General features: G+C 40.6%; 1 protein-coding gene across 1 annotated transcript in view; it reads left to right on the top strand.

Moving 5' to 3' along the window:
- Window positions 1–11,798, top strand: part of LOC109464830 (ETS translocation variant 1-like) — an 18,181-nt gene extending 6,383 nt beyond the window's left edge. The window contains exons 6-13 of the mRNA XM_019761909.1: window positions 1,563–1,824; window positions 2,280–2,575; window positions 3,041–3,109; window positions 4,075–4,143; window positions 7,798–7,958; window positions 8,329–8,535; window positions 9,157–9,270; window positions 9,887–11,798. Coding sequence (XP_019617468.1) covers window positions 1,563–1,824; window positions 2,280–2,575; window positions 3,041–3,109; window positions 4,075–4,143; window positions 7,798–7,958; window positions 8,329–8,535; window positions 9,157–9,270; window positions 9,887–9,946 — 1,238 coding nt within the window. The 3' untranslated portion in view covers window positions 9,947–11,798. The remainder of the gene's footprint in view (window positions 1–1,562; window positions 1,825–2,279; window positions 2,576–3,040; window positions 3,110–4,074; window positions 4,144–7,797; window positions 7,959–8,328; window positions 8,536–9,156; window positions 9,271–9,886) is intronic.
- The last annotated feature ends 797 nt before the right edge of the window (window positions 11,799–12,595 follow it).

Raw genomic sequence — 12,595 nt, 5'->3', positions numbered from 1 at the left:
ATGTAGGACTCGGGAGCTATAATAGGTTTGGTAACCAGGCTAGTTATATTGGCCCTGGCAACAGTCTGGCTCCCAGGCTAGGTTCCCACAGCAGGTTTGGCAGTCACCCAGGTTCTGAGACAAGCTCCAGGCCAAAGTGTAACCTGATAGTATCCACCGCCCCAGGGGCAACCCGCCTGCCTGTCACACCAACCAACAAGCAGCAGAACCTGGTCTGCAACTGCCAAAGGTTGTCTTCATGCATCACAGCCCTAAATATCAAGCTAGCCTGAGTGCCAGGCTGTTCCCAGGGCTAACATTACACAAGCTAGACCCCAGTCAGATCCTATGAACTAGGGTCAGTAGCCTGGGTGCCAGACTGTTTCCATACAGACTGTTCATTCCAGACTGTTTCTATACAGGCTAGCTCCTTGGCTCCAGAGCCTTCATGACCCCAAGGAAATTATACCACAGCCCCCCTCAGTTAGACCCTGATCCCGGCACACTGGCTATACATGTAGGTATAACTCTGAGCCTTGTGTGTTATGAGTCTGGCATCCAGGCTAACCCTGCCTGCAACTGCCAAAGGTTGTCTTCATCAGTTCATGCATAACAGGTCTAAATATCAAGCTAGCCTGGATACTAGATTGTTCTTAGGCAAGTTAGGGCAACCAATACACAAGCCAGTCCCCAGTTAGATCCCAAGCCAAAAAAAAGTCAAAGAATATAGGAAAGAACAAAGTTATAGAACTCGTTGTCTGACTTTCGTTGGCATTTTGTTCTCTTTTATCAATAGTAACTCTAAGTCTAAGCACGCATGCATGTTTCTCTGAAAATTCTTAGCACAGGAATTCCACCTCACTGACTACACCAATTTTCATTCACCTGTGTAAAACTGATAGAAGTTAGAACAGCTAATATTTGACAAGAAAACATCTTGACTTTACACTAGTTCTTTGTCACGCTGTAATTATTACAGTTTCCTCTCTACCTATTGAAATAAGAGTTGATAGCAATCTTAATTAAACTGCACTGACATATGATGCTGATATGTTCATCAGTTAAATTGAGTGATTTGCAATAAGTGAGCCCATGAGTGGAATACAAACAACAATATATACTGAGGAGAGGTAACCCTTGTAAATACTGTTCAGTGTATATTGGAATACTGCTTCTTGTCGCTATAGTGCATGTAGCCAATCTAGGTGGCACTTTTGCAGCAAGAGCACAATCCCAAACATTGGCTAAATGGCAAGTAGCAGTATGGTAGTACTTCAGTCAGAACGTCTGAGGAAGATGTCTTATAGGCATCGAATCGTAAGCACATGAGAGTCTATACAGTTGTGTATGAAGAGAAATCCAATATCATATGTTCTACCAACTTGATGAAATGATTTTTGGACTATGCCAAAAACCAGTTACTCAACTCAAGCAACTGGATATGATTTTGGAAACAGACGTTTTAGGTAGCATCCACTGCCTTTCGTTAGTGACACTGTAGAGTTGTCAGAAAAGCAGGTTTATAAGCACAAACTGTTGATTGATATGCAAATAAGGGAAGATTTTCGGTTTTTTCGTTGCAGTTTTGACGGCGCCCCTGAAGGTAAAGTCGGAGCCCCGCAGCCTGGATGAGTGCCCCCGCCCCTGCTCACATATGGTCCCTCCCGGGGAGATGTCCAACCCAGACAAGTTCGACTTCGGCGAGCAGTTGTTCATGGGAAACCCCTGCGATCCCAAGCTGCCACCGTTACCGCCCGCCCAGACACCGACCCCAAAGCAAGACGGACTGTCCTACCCACCCAGTACCTCCAGCACAGCATACCCACATCCACCAGAACCACCCAGGTATACTTACTAACTTACTATACATGTACAAGCACAATACAAAGTATCAACAGTAATTGTAAGTCCTCATACAGATGAACCATGTATTATAATATAAGCTCCATCTGTTCTTACCCATACAAACATACAAGTACAATTCAAGTGTAAACATTAATTCCTATTCCGCATGCAAGTTGATAAACTTGGGGCACTAGACAGCCAATTGTTTCAACCCTTTCAATCCATTTGACAGTACCCTTCTGTCTCTTCCACTGCATGATGGTATTGGCTAGACCCAATGACCCTAACAGGTGGCCATACCACTTCAGTTTCCATTTCTTTACTGTGGTTAGCAGGTCTTCATACAGACTATACTGTGTTTCATACTTAGTGCATGTGGTCCCTGTATGTGATTCCTACAATCTTTCAGAGGCAGTTGTTAGTTTAAGTTGAGGAAAACTTTTTGATGTTTGCAGGTACCAGAGACAACTGTCGGAGCCAGCCTACAGACTGCCCGACCCTCACGCCTTCCAGCGACAGGTGTCAGACCCCATGTTCCAAAGACAAGTTCCCGACCACATCCATTTCCAGCGATCGTCGTCAGACGCAGGTTTCCAGCCGCCCCGGAGCGAGGGCCAGTCCCCGTTCCCGGCAAACATCAAGCAGGAGTTCCCAGAGCCGATGTACAATCGCGCGATGGCTCCTCCCTTCCCTCCATGCCCACCCATCAAGCAGGAACCCAGAGACCTGGGATATGATGGCGGACAGGCAGGTCAGTGATGAGAAAAGATGAGAAAACAATGTCTTCTTATAGGACAAAAAGCTGTTTTTCCATAGAACTATTGTAGAGTGGAACCTGCTGCCACCAAGTACATGTACAAACAGTAGGGGCATCATCAGTAGATAGCTTTGAACCATGCTAATAGATGTGCAAAGGTTGGGTGTAACATGTCCTTTATCATCGTTGTAGTCAAGAGGCTGACATGTCGAGGCTCAAAATCCTTTTTTCTGCAAACCTACACCACTCAGAATTTGGGAAGTATGGATCAATACCAAAAACTGTTCAGAATGAACAAGAGCCAAGTACTTCCAACAATTTAGACATCAGATTTTACATTCCAAATATCGTGTTATGTTTAGTTTAGACCGCAAGTTCTTATTTTATGTTGTTGTTAATGTGGCTGTGAAAAGCCCAGTGCAATGTAGTAACATGTGATCTTGCCTGTTATTGTTGTAGAAGTACCAGTGTGGGACCCGTATCAGCGCCGAGACTCCATGTATGGTCCACAGGCAGCTGCAGCAGAAGGTGAGCACGGCAGAACTTCATCTTAAAAAAGGAGTCTCTTTATTTTTGATACTACAATACGAAATAAGCAACCATTTTCGGTCAGGGACATTGCATTTTTGCCTTACAGATATCAGTATGATATGGGATAGGAATTAGGATTGATCCAACTTAGTAAAAGATCCAACAAGTAAAAGAATGACCAGAAAATTGACTTTGAAAATCATTTTTCCACCCTCAGATTGCATTGGATGTCTTAAAATATAGTAACTACATGTCGTATACTTTAAGTAACCCATGTAAAATGTGCTTGTGACAAACATTTTAAACGATACACACAATAAAAAGAGTTCGAGACACACTCTGTTTCTTCATTAACTTGGTAAAATGCAGCATTGGTCTGGCAGTCCTTTTGACTCCTAACCTGTACCAGTTATTGTCGTACGGTAAACACAGCTGTTTAGTTCCCCACACGACTGTCTCATACCTTCATTGTGCTGATAACCCGTAAATGTAAGTGTTGGAGCTATTCTTAGCTGTACAGTAAGTACACATGAAACAGGGCACCGTTCCAACACCTGCTCTTTCTCATCATACGTAGCAACACGGCCAAAAGTAGCGTATTGCGTTGGCAGAAAGTACTGCGCCTGCGTGAAACCTGTGTTTTTCATGGTTTTTGTTGGATGTTTGGTCAATGTTGCATCAGAATTTTGTCAGTATCTTTTCTGACACAACATTTGATAACTACAATTGAGATATCCTCCTTGAATACACAAACATGACTTTAACTAATAAACGATACGTTCAGTAGAAGTGCTATGCACATTACATTCTGCTATCACACAGGTGTAGTACATTCTGCTGACATGATAGCTCTATGATCATTCATTCTCATCACTTCAAGCCTTGCTGAAGGGAGTTATTTACCAAAAACGTATGAAAAAGAACAAGAATTTAATGCCCTATATTTGGTATTGTTTCTTCAGGCTTTCTTACTGACAGCAACATCAGGTCTTTCTATGACGACAGCTGTCTGCCAGAAAAGTTAGCCGAAGGTGAGATCACCCGACATTCTTGTATAGTTATTATTAAAGAACTATGCTTATACAAAACTCAGTTGTCACATGAATACAAGGTAAGTTACTATGTTTCCAAGGAACATAGTTACTGTCACAAAGAATATATGTTGTCAGTGCCTTTCATGGAATTGTGTGTCTGTGCATGTAGTAGTACAAGTAGTAGAAAGAGAGTGTACGTGTATGTGGACATTATGAAAAATGTAATAGAAGTTATGAGTTTCCTGAGTACATTGTAGGCATCTGATGTTGTCCTGAACAAAGCTCAAGAGAACTTCAGAAAAACCTACATCAGGGAAACACCATAGCACCTAGTAAAACACAATTTGAACTCCTTGTAACAGACAGATCAATCTAACTATCGTATAACATCAAACATAACATGGTTCTTGTGAGATATGAGAATGCATTTAGTTTATTCAGATGCCCTTTCAATAGCCCTTTACGCGGCTAATCTTCCAGGTCTTGTTAAACAATACAAATACATATTAAAACAGATACACACACAAGTACAGATTTACATACAAGTACAGACTTTAAGACGTAAGAATTATGAATCGATTTCAGAGGTTGGATTACAGGACTAACCATGACCAAAATGACTAAGTCAACAAATTATCAGTTACCGAAGGCATAAGATGACAAACGTACAACAAAATTGTACCCTAGACATGTCTGTACTCTAAAATCTTCTGGGACCAAATCTAGCATCTATCAGAAGTCCCAATGCCCCAGGCAGGGATTAAGAACTTCCTGTCTACAGAGTTTGAGCGAAACCTGATCTCCGCGAGGCGGGCAGAGCGCCCATTGTGTACAGACTCTAAATGATATGGAACCTGATATGCTTTCACGCATACTGACGTACATGCATTACAATGTGTTAAACAGAATCATAGTAAAACCAGTACCAAATGATTGTGATGATGAGGCTCCTTTGAAATTTTTTAGTACATCTAATTACATTCATTCATTTATTCATATGCCTAAATCTAAACATGGATAGTGAGTGAGTGAGTGAAGGGCTGGGATGCTATTTTGGTGTTTCTATCAGTAATTACTTATATCAATGAGAGATAGGAATAGTGCAAGCTTTCAGATTTTGAATTTGATACAGTTGTAGTTATAAAAACCTCCATTCAAGTGTTGGGATGATATTTTGGTATATCTAGGACTAGTAGTTATTACGTATCAAGGAAGATATAAATACTACTGGTATCATTATAACCATAATGGTATAGTGGGGTCGTGTGGCGCAGTTGGTAGCGCGTTCGGCTCACACCCCAGAGGTTGTGGGTTCGAGCCCTGCCCATGTCACCGATCTTGTGCCCTTGGGAAAGGCACTTTACACGACTTTCCTCACTTCACTCAGGTGAAAATGAGTACCTAGCTTCGGTTAGGGACGTCCCTCGGATAGGACGTTAAATGGAGGTCCCGTGTTTGGGAGAGCCACACCCCATGCACGTTAAAGAACCCACCGCACTTATCGAAAAGAGTAGGGGATCTTCCCGGTGTGAGTGGTTCAAAACTTACAGTCCGGTCTTACGCAGCTTGTACATGTGCGCACATGTACAAAACTGGTGTGTTACGCCTGAAGGCGGTTTACCGGTTATGCGAAACAAACAAACAAACCAAGAAGGTTTGCTACAACATTCATTTCCTGTTATGGTTGTCTGAATACAGTTGAAAGCCCCGAATCATTGGGTTTATTTGTCCCGGAATTAAGTAACCACCAAGCAGGGAACTCGCAAATTCTTTTACTGTGATTCAGTTGTAAATTAAGGCCCCTGTCACTTAAATAATGAGTATGTTGGCTTCTCGCGATTCATCACTGTCCAAAGTAGGAAGTTACTGGTTGATCTAACTGGTGTTTCAAGTAGCATCACTAATTTTTGTCAGTGACTAACGGAATCTGTAGCTGAACAGGTTTTCATCCAAAAACTATGAATTGATACGTAATGAGGTGAAGACTGATAACGTTCGATCTGAGTTGTAAATTAAAGTAAATCCGCTGTCACTTAAATAATGAGTATGTTAGCTTCTCGCGATTCATCACTGTCGAAAGTAGGAAGTTACTGGTTGATCTAACTGATGTGGGCTTATCTGTGAATCTAACTTGACAAGGAAAGGTTCTGTCCAGTTTCAACAGATGAATCTGACCATTGTATAAGTTACTATAACACCAAATATGGTTCTTGTGGCATATTAGAATGCATTGAGTTTTTAAGATACACCTAGAATGTGGGGCTTATCTTCCAGGGTTTGTTAAACAACACAAACACATAAAACATATATATACACATGACTACGGACTAAACATAGTTACATACAAGTACAGACTTTAAGATCATGAAGAATCAATTTCAGAGGCTGGATCAGAGAACTAATTATGCCTAAAATAATTGAATAACAAATCAGCTAGTGAAGGCATTAGATGACAATTGTACAACAAAATTGTCCATACAGATATGTCCATACTCTAAAGTCTTCTGAGACCAAATCTAGCATCTATCATTAGCATCAGACTTTAAGAATTAATGTCACAGGTTGGATTAGAGGTCTATTCATGACCAAAATAATTAAGTCAACGAATTATCAGTTAGTAAAGGCATGAAACGTACAGCAAAATTGTAGAATACATAGGTTGGCTTCAAAAGATCTAACTGATGTGGGTTATCTATGGATCTAACTCAGCAGGGAAGGGTACTGTCCGGTTGTCTGACATGGCTCCACTCCCCATCAGAAGACACTCTTTGATGCATGTACCTCTGCTCAACTTGACCACCCAGTGCAGCAACTGTGGTACTTATGACTCCTTGTTGCCTTGCACTGCCTCGAACGAATCACAACTTGTACCCAAATCAAACCTTAGCTCACACAAATGCTCTGATTACATGCTGATAATATGAATTATACCACGAGTGATTTCTACCCCCATTGACAAAAGCTTCTAGCGGGTTCTGACCCGATTTACATGCTTCCAAAACCCGACAGGACGAAAGCTGCATACACATGACATGTGAGCGCACGAAAACTGCATACGTCAAATTTTTCCTGCCTGTAAAATGTTCTGCTTTGATGTACGCAGAGAACATACATTCAGGCCGTACACCAGCCCTCGAGGTATGATCTGAATGTATATGTTTTTAATGTAAAATCAAAGCAGACCAATTTACGCCCCAGAAAAATTTGACATACATAGTTTTCGTACACTCCCACGTGTACACAGTTTTCCTACCATCATTTTTTTTTGCCTGCATGTACGTCAGGTCTTTGGCAGGTTCTTTTAGCCTGCAAAAATCCCAATCTGGTAGTGAACATCAGCATGTCGGCAGAACGTACTGCGCCTGCGCAGAACCCTGGATTTTTGCATTTTTCGTTGGATTTTTGGTCAACATTGCATCGGAATTTTCAATGTTGCAGAGGATATCTTTTCAGACACAACATTTGGAAACTACTGTCGAAATGCTAACCTTATATGAGCGAATACAACCTTAAATGAGACATTCTGCCGAAGTACAATACATTACGGGTTTCGCGCAGGTGCAGTACGTTCTGCCGACGTGCTGTGAACATCAGTGTACAACAGTCTGTAGGATAACTCTAAAAGTTGTCCCGAATCTGTGTGTGTTGTAGGCATGAAGCCTGAACTGTATCGCGAAGCCCCGACCTACCAGCGGCGAGGCTCCCTGCAGCTGTGGCAGTTCCTGGTGGCCTTACTGGAGGACCCCAGCAACACGCCATTCATCGCGTGGACGGGCAGAGGACTGGAGTTCAAACTCATAGAACCAGAAGAGGTGTGTACGAGTCATGTCAACCTTGATAGCTCAAGAATGTCTTTTTATTGTATTTATAGTCAGGGCTCAAACTACTTGCCTGGCAGGCAACATTAAAAATTACCTGCACCACTCAGAATTTCACAAGCATATATTAATATAAAAACTGTTCAGAAACCATTAGCATTATCTCATTTATACTTCATAGGTGGTAACAGTCAATGCAGCAAATAAGAGCTTCAATTTTAGCTGTACTAACCTGCATTTGCAGGTGGTATTTCTAGCCCTGCTCAAGATTGCCTTTTTATTCTACTAAGATTAGTACTGCTAGTGAAGATACCATCTTGTGTTGGAGTATTTGACTCACTTAACTGTTCCACCACCATCCCAGGTTGCGCGGCGTTGGGGCATGCAGAAGAACAGACCAGCCATGAACTACGACAAACTCAGCCGCTCGTTGCGGTACTACTATGAGAAAGGCATCATGCAGAAGGTGGCCGGGGAGCGCTACGTCTACAAGTTCACGTGCGACCCCGAGGCTCTGTTCTCCATGGCATTCCCAGACAATCAGCGGCCTGTACTAAAAACTGACAGCCAGGTATGTAGCAGGCTTCAATACAACCAACAACGTTGAAAACTAATGAGAAATAGACTGTTCTCCAACTCAAATTTGACACACCAAAATTTTCGACCAAATTTCTCGGCCTTAAGATTATCACGTTTTTGACACAAGTGCTGTAGACAGGTGACATCAGCACAGATGAAGACTGAGAAATTTGGTAATTTGGCAATTTCTCAAGTGATACATGTACCAATTTCACAAAGAGCAACCCATAATTTCTTCCGAGTTACTGTCAATGTTATAGACTCTATAAAACTGTTGCAGTTCTTTTTTTAGTGCCGAAAATACAAAAATGTCTGATACATTTGCACTTCACTTTATAACATCACAACACTCATTGTTTAATTATTTCATTGTTTAATTTTGATGTTTAATATAAATATGTTTTGTCATAAGTTATCTTTGCTTGGGGTAGGCCTCTAGAAAAACCACCCAGGTTTCTGGCTTACCCCGCACATTCTTTGATTATTATTATTTGATTGTGTAATTGTTTTTAATATACGTGCAAATGGTAAATAAACAAATAAACACCTCTGCTAATCATGTACATTTGTGACTGTGCAAAACATTCATCAAGCGTATTGTCTTTCCTGTTAGGTCCCACAGATGAACCCACCGCTGGTCGTGCCTACCGACTGTCCCGTGTCGGGGGACAACACCGTCCCGCTCAGGCACCTAGATGACAGCCTGGAGCAGATGGCTTACATGCAGGTGATTACTACATTCTCTCTCTCTATGTGGTTTATCATCTGTTGCTCCCTGTAACGAGGGTTAGACATGTGCCCACACTTATGCTGGGGCTTGATGGTAGCTTGCCATTTTCCTCTGTCCTGTGGTGCCACGCAGTGTCCCAACATGAGGTGATGCAATCCATGATTTGGATGTTCCTTTAGTAAGGCACAGGCCAGGGATGATACAGGGCTGTAGGGTGTATCACTGTTACTCCCTGTTACAGTTCTTGGGCTTCTGGTGTGCCTTTGGGCTCCTCAGCATCTTGTGCAACACTTTTTGATTAAGTGTACAAAAAGAGACCCGATATTATCAGGGAAAGAGATGAAACAAAACTTGTACTTTTGAGTTGACTGTGTATATGTGTACTTTTAAGTTGACTTTTATGTACCAATTATGTTATGTACCACTTTAACATTGAATTAAGTTCCTTATTTGATGTCTCCTGTCAGTATGACCTTTGATTTGACTTGGATTTATGATAACTTTCTACTTATGTTTCAATCATGGGACTACTGGTGTCTTATAAGCCCATATGGGCTGGGCGACAATGTTGGAAGACACAATTATAATAAAATTCATTTATTCATTCTTGCAGGAGATGCAGCGAGTCTGCACCACCGCCTCAGACCAGTCTCTTGACACCCCAATCTTCTGAACAACCACCTCTACCTGTGATAGCAGTATTACAACAACATTGATGGACAGACACAAAATTACAGCAGAGCCTTGTAATGTCGACTGTTGATGATTTAATCCCAAAACTGAGGAACACCAAACTGAGAGAGATGGTAGCTTAACGGGAATGAAGCACGAGTCTCACTGGAACAGTAACTCACAGACTCTACATCAGTGTATGTCTTCTCTAGACTATACATTCACACAGGACATCTGATGATCTGTAACAAGCTTGCAGTATGTGGCTTGAAATGAGCAGACCGCTTTCCTGTCTGTGTCTCTGAAACCCGTAAATTTGTGTGGCTTACTCATCGGTGAGAAAGGTTGAGCACCATTGCATGGAGTTGAGAACATGTTGAGAATGTTTGACAGTGTGATACGATGCTAGAAATTTGGCCTCTTAACTGTACAGATATAAAGTTAGTAGTATGCGAGAGAAATGAAATCTATATTTGATTTCTATATTTGATTGTACTTACAAAGTCAAAGGTTTCAAAAGATGAGAGAGAGACGAGCCTTCAACCAGAGTGCTTTGAATCCTTTGATACAGATGAAACAAGCAAGGTGGAGCCTTACAGAAAGAAGTTGTAAAATCTTGTACATAACAAACATATAACAGAGATCTGGGAGATCTTATTACCGAGGTCCAGGGCAGTATAACTTGACTTTCACTAACAGTGAACTCCCCTTCATCTTTGTGTACAGTACTTGTCATTAAAACTACCACGTGTTTTCCGGTACTGTGGAAGCTTTTTGTAATCGACCGATTCTGTTTAGATAAGGTGTTTAATTGCCAAAGCAGGTCTTTACCAAAATTTGCCTTTTTCGTGAAACGGCAGCATGTCCTGATTTAGTGTTTCAAAGGAAGATGTCGTCGTATCTGTAGAAAAACTAGCAGTTGTAGTCTAAAGACTTCTTACTTTGGTGAGAAGTTTACTGGCTTCTTACCCCCTCTCTCAAGTGATTTTTAAAGTGAATTGGAGTTGTATCGATGCGAAAATAATGACTGGTTGTCGGAAGATGCGGTAGGTAGTACTTGTAGTACTTGGTCCGTGCCGTCTGGCGGTTTTGAGATGTCATTAATACGTGCTGTGCCTTTCTTCAATATGATGATGTTAAAGGCATCCAGTGTAATTTCAGGGCAGCAAAGCAAAAAAAATATTCTGGATGAGAGGAAATACTGACATAAACTGCCATTTCTTAGCACATTTTCATCCTCGTGTCATACTTGAAGCATTCAGATACATAATGTAGCCCTAAAACAAGCTAAGTGAGGAATACCTATATTTTTGGGTACCACCAAAACCAGCTAGAACTAGACTACGAAGCAAGCAACCATTTACCATCAACAGCATCACAGATATCAGTATACAATTTACTGCATTAAAAAATAGCCAATAAATTGGATTTGAAACGTTTTGTGCCCTGAAATTGTATTTGATGCCTTTAACTAAAAATTCACAATTGTCTACTTTGTCAATGACGTGTCATGTGACAAGGGCTTCTAACAGCCAACTCGTCCGTTTATTGTTCAAAGAGAAAGATGCTTTATCGACAATTATAGAGGATATTAAAGAAAACTACTGTATATTTCATTGTAGAGGAACTTAAAAACTGACATATTTTCTGCACCCCTCTAGTGTGAGAGTATGTATATGTATATGTAACATGTCGAGAGTACAACATGGTATTGCATATAGCAGAGTCATTGTAGTGTTCCATAACTTTGTTCATATATACAAATTTGATTGGTTTGACTGTTCAGAGATACAAGAACCTTGTATTGTGATTCGGACTGTCATATTTCAATAAAGTTTGTAAATACTGAAAAATGGCTGACTTTTCCTGTGTTTTTCTTTATTTGAATGGCACCAACAATTACAGGATAGTTATATATAGTACTCTTTTACTAAATTTTACTAAACTTACAGACCAAGAAAAAACTATTCTTCTTTTAACTTCCCAAAACCCACTAATTTTAGAAAAGGTGAGACATTACGTCTTCCATGGTCTAAAAAAGAGAAGTCAAACCCCTTAGACATAGTTTTAGACATAGCTATAGCTCTAGACAACTACCTTTTATCATGTAGATTTTAGTTATTTTATACTTACTACGTTTCATTGTTCTTTTATGTTTGTAATCTGCAATTAGCCCCCCGGGCATGAATTTGCAATAAACTTCTCATATAGGATGGAGGTAGAATAGAACTTTTATTAGAAGATGAAAAAAAAAAAGAATTTGCTGTCATCTCTGTAATGTATACTTTTAAAGACAAATGTAAACAACAAAAGTAAATTTTTTCAACAAACAGGTTGTTTCTCCATTTTACCACTTGTTCCTAAAAGTCATCCTTTTAGGATCCACTTTTAGGATTCTCATCTCTTGCAATACACATAATGACATACAAAAATTCCACATACATGTAAAGTTATTGAAAAAACACTTCACATGCAGCCAAGACTCTAGCCATGTTCTGTAACTGTTACAGTTTTTCCATCTATCAATACAGTGGTTTGATTAAATGTTCGAAATCCACTGTTTGAATTACAAACCAGTCTGGTATGTCGACTTCATGGCTCATATCATAGCATTTAGGGCTATCATAGGATGCCTAGGCCTGTTTTTTAT

The sequence above is a fragment of the Branchiostoma belcheri genome, unplaced genomic scaffold, assembly GCF_001625305.1.
Source record: "Branchiostoma belcheri isolate BF01 breed outbred unplaced genomic scaffold, Haploidv18h27 scaffold141, whole genome shotgun sequence".
Taxonomy (NCBI): Eukaryota; Metazoa; Chordata; class Leptocardii; order Amphioxiformes; family Branchiostomatidae; genus Branchiostoma; species Branchiostoma belcheri.
Note: the sequence above shows the minus strand (reverse complement) of the source record. Positions and strands in the feature narration are given on the sequence as shown.